The sequence below is a fragment of the Phalaenopsis equestris genome, unplaced genomic scaffold, assembly GCF_001263595.1.
Source record: "Phalaenopsis equestris unplaced genomic scaffold, ASM126359v1 Scaffold001031, whole genome shotgun sequence".
NCBI classification, from domain to species: domain Eukaryota; kingdom Viridiplantae; phylum Streptophyta; class Magnoliopsida; order Asparagales; family Orchidaceae; genus Phalaenopsis; species Phalaenopsis equestris.
Genome location: NW_018165470.1, coordinates 338 through 5688, shown reverse-complemented (window position 1 = coordinate 5688; position 5351 = coordinate 338). Strand labels below are relative to the sequence as shown.

The 5351-nt window shown below is 37.7% G+C and overlaps 1 protein-coding gene across 6 annotated transcripts in view; it reads right to left on the bottom strand.

The window, feature by feature from the left end:
* The window catches only part of LOC110032803 (RNA polymerase sigma factor sigF, chloroplastic), a 28552-nt gene extending 24264 nt beyond the window's left edge, over positions 1 to 4288 (bottom strand). For all 6 annotated transcript variants that reach the window (XM_020736564.1, XM_020736559.1, XM_020736562.1 and 3 more), the window contains exon 1: positions 3926 to 4288. Coding sequence is in view for 2 of the 6 variants with exons in the window: in XM_020736558.1 (XP_020592217.1) it covers positions 3926 to 3947 (22 nt within the window). In the remaining 4 variants the exon portion in view is untranslated. The remainder of the gene's footprint in view (positions 1 to 3925) is intronic.
* Positions 4289 to 5351: the final 1063 nt, after the last annotated feature.

Below are 5351 nucleotides of genomic sequence, written 5' to 3'. Positions count from 1 at the left end.
CTGTGTGTATGCGCGCGCGCGTGCGTGCGTGTGTCGCATTCCTTGTCCAAATGGTAGGCAGGGTCACTGTAAGTCCCCTCTGGCAAGGATTCGATCCCCACCGTAGTGCAGGCTCTCATCATGGGGTCGGATTGTGCATGGGAATATATAGACATATATATATATATTATGAACAAGACTACAGTCAACATAAAATTCATTGAGGATTTCAAGTGTGCAATCTCTTCACTATAAAGATTAATATGATAATTTGAATTCATGGAAAGTCACATGCTGCCAATGAGAAGACGTACCCTTTATAAACTTATAAATATCTTCATTGCTTGATAGGAAAAAGGCTAATTTTCTTATCATTACCCCCGAGCACTACACATAAAGTAAAGATTCATTCCAATTCCATAGCTCAGGAGGATTTAAATTGTATAAGCATTAAAAGTAAAATGAAGTTCAGTTGCAAATCCCCAAATTATAATGTGTTCACCTATCCTACATCTAAGCTCCAATTTATACATGCTTGTCATCCTACCCATATATATTATGCAACAAGAACCAACCCAATAAGTGAACAAAGATCTCATCCCGAGTGTAACAAGAACATCAAACACGTCACACATAAGAAAGTTGTAAGGAAACAACTAAAAATAGAACATCAAACACATTTATCGTATACCAGCCCTAATTTTTGAACCTTGTCTGATTGTTTCCAACCCACATGTATTATATGATTAGTAGCAACTCTTTTGGCCTGCCAACTAAAACCAGTCTTTCCAACAGGCAATCAACAACCACAAATTCCAACAGGCACGCCAAAGCATGGGGTTTAACATAGAACCTGAGAAGCACAAAGTATGAACACAAAAATAACCAGAACCTTATTGAATAAAATCATCAAGCCATCTTGAGTGAAACTGCAATGGCTTATCCATAACTATCTTCCAACCTCTACGATGCAAAAAAAAAGTTACCAAATTGTAATAGGTATGTCGTAAGATATATCACCCAAGGGAAAGCCCAAGGATTTACACAGAACGCTAATGTCAATCCCATGCTTCAGAAAATTAACAAAGAAAGAGATCACAAATTTCCTTTCTAAGACATTCCAAACAATTGCCTTCAAAATCTAGGTGCTAAAGATAGCTTATCATGAACTCTTAAATTTCTATATTAGAGGATGCCAGTGCTAAATTTTTGCATTAAAATATGCCAGTGTAAAATTTTTGTAGCTCATAATAGTTCTATCATGAACTCTAAAATCAACAGTTAGCTAAAGAAAGTTGACCTTAACACATAAAAGAAACTGGTAGAGGAGAGTAGAGAACTTGGATGATGATTGTGGGGGGCAATGCATTTGAGGGCTAAATTATCTAAAGCCAAAACTATATTGTATATATTTATGCCATCCAAATCTTTTCTATTGACATCAAAGAATCAAAAACCCATACATCCAAATCTTTTCTATGACTAATAATAACAGATCAGCCAACAACAAGGCATTACCAGAGCCGATAAAACCAACACGGGCAAAAAAAATCGAACAAAGTGGCGAATGAATTCGAAAAACATGAAGGAATCCATCAAAAACCAATAGAATACATAGATCCAACACAAGCATTAACAAAACGCATTACTTTTACAGAGAGTTGGAGCACCAAGTGAGATGTGAGTGAGGGAGAACGAGAAAGAGTTGGGGAGGAGTGAACCAGCTCATAGACGAGATCAGAGAGAAGTAGGGCAGACGAGAGATTGGGGACCCGGGATCGGGGACCGGATCGGGGGGTTTGAGGTAATAAGCTCAAATTGTACGAGGAAAGTGAGGTCCGAACCGCGGCCGTGATTACTGTAGGATAGACGTCGCGCGATTCCTAACCTCCCAGCAGACGGGCGAAACAAACTTGCGTTCGGCATTTTCAAAACGCCAAACACACAAATAAGCTGCCCCAAATGGGCCCTTAATTAGAAGGACAATTTTAAAGTTATAGTTTGTTCCTGAGAAGTTTGAAACAGGGAATCATAGTACAAAATGTAATGAGCTTTGGATAGATAAATATGAACCCAACTCTATCGCACGGCTTGTCGTTAATAAGAGAGGTGATTTCTATCTCTTCATGTTCAGTGCAAAGTTTTTTTAACTTTATAAACAATGTTATATTAAGTAATTATTTGAATGCTTGCCTTCCGGTCAGGAAATTATTTGAAATTATTCACTGCTTCGTACATGAGGATTGCATTGTATTTTTTTTGTTTTTAAGTGTTTTCCTTATCTTTCCCGATAAGCTTTTCATCATTTTGGTCAATTCTCATGTTCCACCTGCACCTAATCAATCATGGTTCTGAAATTATTTTATGTCTATGGAAATACTTTGCCACCCAAATCAGAACCCAAAATAAAACTCCAAGCTTGTTGGATGGATGATACAATACAAATGTGTATCATGACACTCAATCATATTCATTCAATAATATGAATCCTTTTTTTGGATTTTGAGTTGGGCACAATAGCAATACCCTTGTAGTTGAGATAAACCATTTTAATTGGCATAATGTTTGTTTGTCATAAACTAAAGCTTTCGATTGGCTATTTTTAATTTTAGGAATGTCATTCCTTCATTTTTCATGTTATTCCTATTTAGATACATGTTTAGATATTCGCAAGTATATTAGAGTTATTCAATGAAGTAATCACAAATCCTAAAACTATGGCCCTTAAGCTTCCTTCTTCGGGGCTTAATGTAGATCCTATAAGCGCAATTCTGCTAATAATACTTGTTTTCCTGATGTTTTGTTTCAGGTTGAAGCAAAAAATTGGTTAGAGGATAGGCTGATCACATCTAAGGTGAACTTTAAATGCCAATTTTTCCCTTAGGAGAGATGGAATTTGAGTTCAAATCTTCCTTTCTTTTAAATTATATTTTATCAATATAATATATAAGATACTGAAGCTAACCCAAACCACAATAGAAAGACAAATATTATTGCTAAACTTACATAAGATTACAATGGAGACTCTTTAAAATAAGAAATAAGTGGCACAAAAACATGCGACTCTATAGGGTGAGAGTGAGACTAACGGGCAGCCGGCTGGGTGGTGGCTAGAGGAAGGGAAAGGTGGATGGCAGTAAGTAGGTTGGCCGGAATCCTGCTAAATCATGGCTTTTGTCTCAATTGTGAATTTTTGCACTAAATCCTATTAAAGCTGTCAAACAGTTTCTCAGGATTTACCTGTTAACATACCAAACAATTTTAATGGATTTAGCAGCCTTAGGATTTGATAATGCCTGATTTCCAGGTTTTACTAAATCCTACTTGCGGTCAAACAGCCCCTCATGTGGATTTAACAGATTTGGGGCAGAAGAAAACTAAATATTGAAATAAGATACCTAACACATCAAATGCATTAATAGGCGGATTTAGTAAAGAATTTAACTTCAATCCGGCCAAACATAAAAAATCTGCACCTTAAATCCAACACTCCATTAAACCGAATTTTATTGTATTCTGTTTGTTTTACCTTGTGTTCGTTTCTTCCTGAAGTAAATCTCAATTTATTAAATACAAGTCACAGTCAGATTTACGACCGTGGCTTCAAAGCTTTTCTCCGTCAAAATGGATTTGATAAATTTAGATTTACTAAATCCTGTTTACTGTAAATCGGTAATGCAGCCAAACGTTGCCTTAAGTTGATTTAATCTTAACAGAACCCAACATTATTATAGATTTTGAGCAAATGGATTTGATATTTAACTTAAATCCTAGGCGCAGCCAAACACCCTAGAAGCAAGGAAACAAACAAGAGGCGAGAGCAAGAGTACTCGTGTGCGGAAGAAAATTAGAGTGTTTTGTGAAAAGAGGAAGGAAGAAAAAGAAGAGAAAAGAAAGGTCGCCTTTTCAACCCTGGTCGAAATAAGCAAAGATATCGATCACTTACCTGGGGCTAGAAGCGTCGTCATGCTGTGCGGGTGCTTGCGAGAGAAGACGACGTCACCACTGCTGTGGGTTCGCCTGAGGTTGTCAAAGCCGGCGCTAAGTTGTGTCGGCGCGCGTGAAGGAGGAGAACCGACTGACTTCGAAGAGGAAGGGAAGTGAGCCTCGCGTGCGACGTCACTGTCGTGCCGAACCTAGCTGAAAGACGACATGCGATGCGGAGAGCAAGATCTCGGTTTACAAAAGGAGCTCATGCCGTCGGAAGAGATGGTCACTTGAAAAGGAAGGAGAAGCCAAAGGTGGAAGGAGGTGCGCCGTTCTGTCCAGAGGACGAGAAGCAGATAATGCTCGCAGGAAGAAGTATAAGGATGTATTGTGCGCGGGCGGTTTACGCAGCCGATATTGTATTTTTACGGGCTGTATGATCATCAGTAAAAATAAATAGACGGTGATTTTTTTTTTTTTGTCTGATTACGTGCAAGAAAAATAAAATTAAAAAAATATGTATTCAAAATATTTAAGCTTGTTTGTATATATAAATTTAATATAGATAAATTATTTTTTTAATTTATTTATTTTTTGTAAAAAAAATATATATGTGAATTATCATATTGATGTGTCACCAATAAATTTTTATTGAGCATGAATTTCAATGCATTTTTGATAAAAAAAAAATTCTTTTAAATTCAAATTTAGGATCATAAGAGTCTAACTCAAGTCAAGCTTATATCAAGTCTGTACATCAAAAACATGTCAGCACGAATCGCAAATACATCTCAAGGATGGCGGAGGAGGTGATGTGACCCCATAGGGCCTATCGAGAGCAAGGTCAGGATCGCGTGTTTAGTCAGGCAGTGCACATGTCGGGAAGATGATGCGCCTCAGACAGATAAGGAGAAGATCACTCCTGAAGAATTCATCTAAGAAGGTCTGCTTGGAAAAACATGTCATTTCCAAACATAGATAAATCGAGAAAGACAGAGGAACCTCCAGTTCCAATGTGGTTTATTTTGAGCTTCAGCAAGTAGCCACCCGGCCTAATAGCCTCTAGGTTTAACATCCGCCCTTTTCTCACTGCCTGACTTGAGGTTCGACCAGATCAACAACCGCCCAGTCACACTTATGGGTCCCACGGGCCGAATTTATGTTTGGACTGAAATGCCCCTATCATATCTACGTACTTTAAGGGTACAATATATAATTAAATGATGACCCATTCCTATAAATAGGGGGGTCAATATCATAAATAAAGGTTACGCAAATTTATTGTTCATTATTTTGCTACTGCTCTCCTCACTTTCCCGTCATTCAATGTTTTATTCCTTAAACAGGTTTCTCTAACAGATTTGGATTCAACATCCTAAAAAGTGCAGTGAGCGTAGAGCTATGTCGTCGACGAGAAGAGGGGTACAATGATCACAGAGAGAATG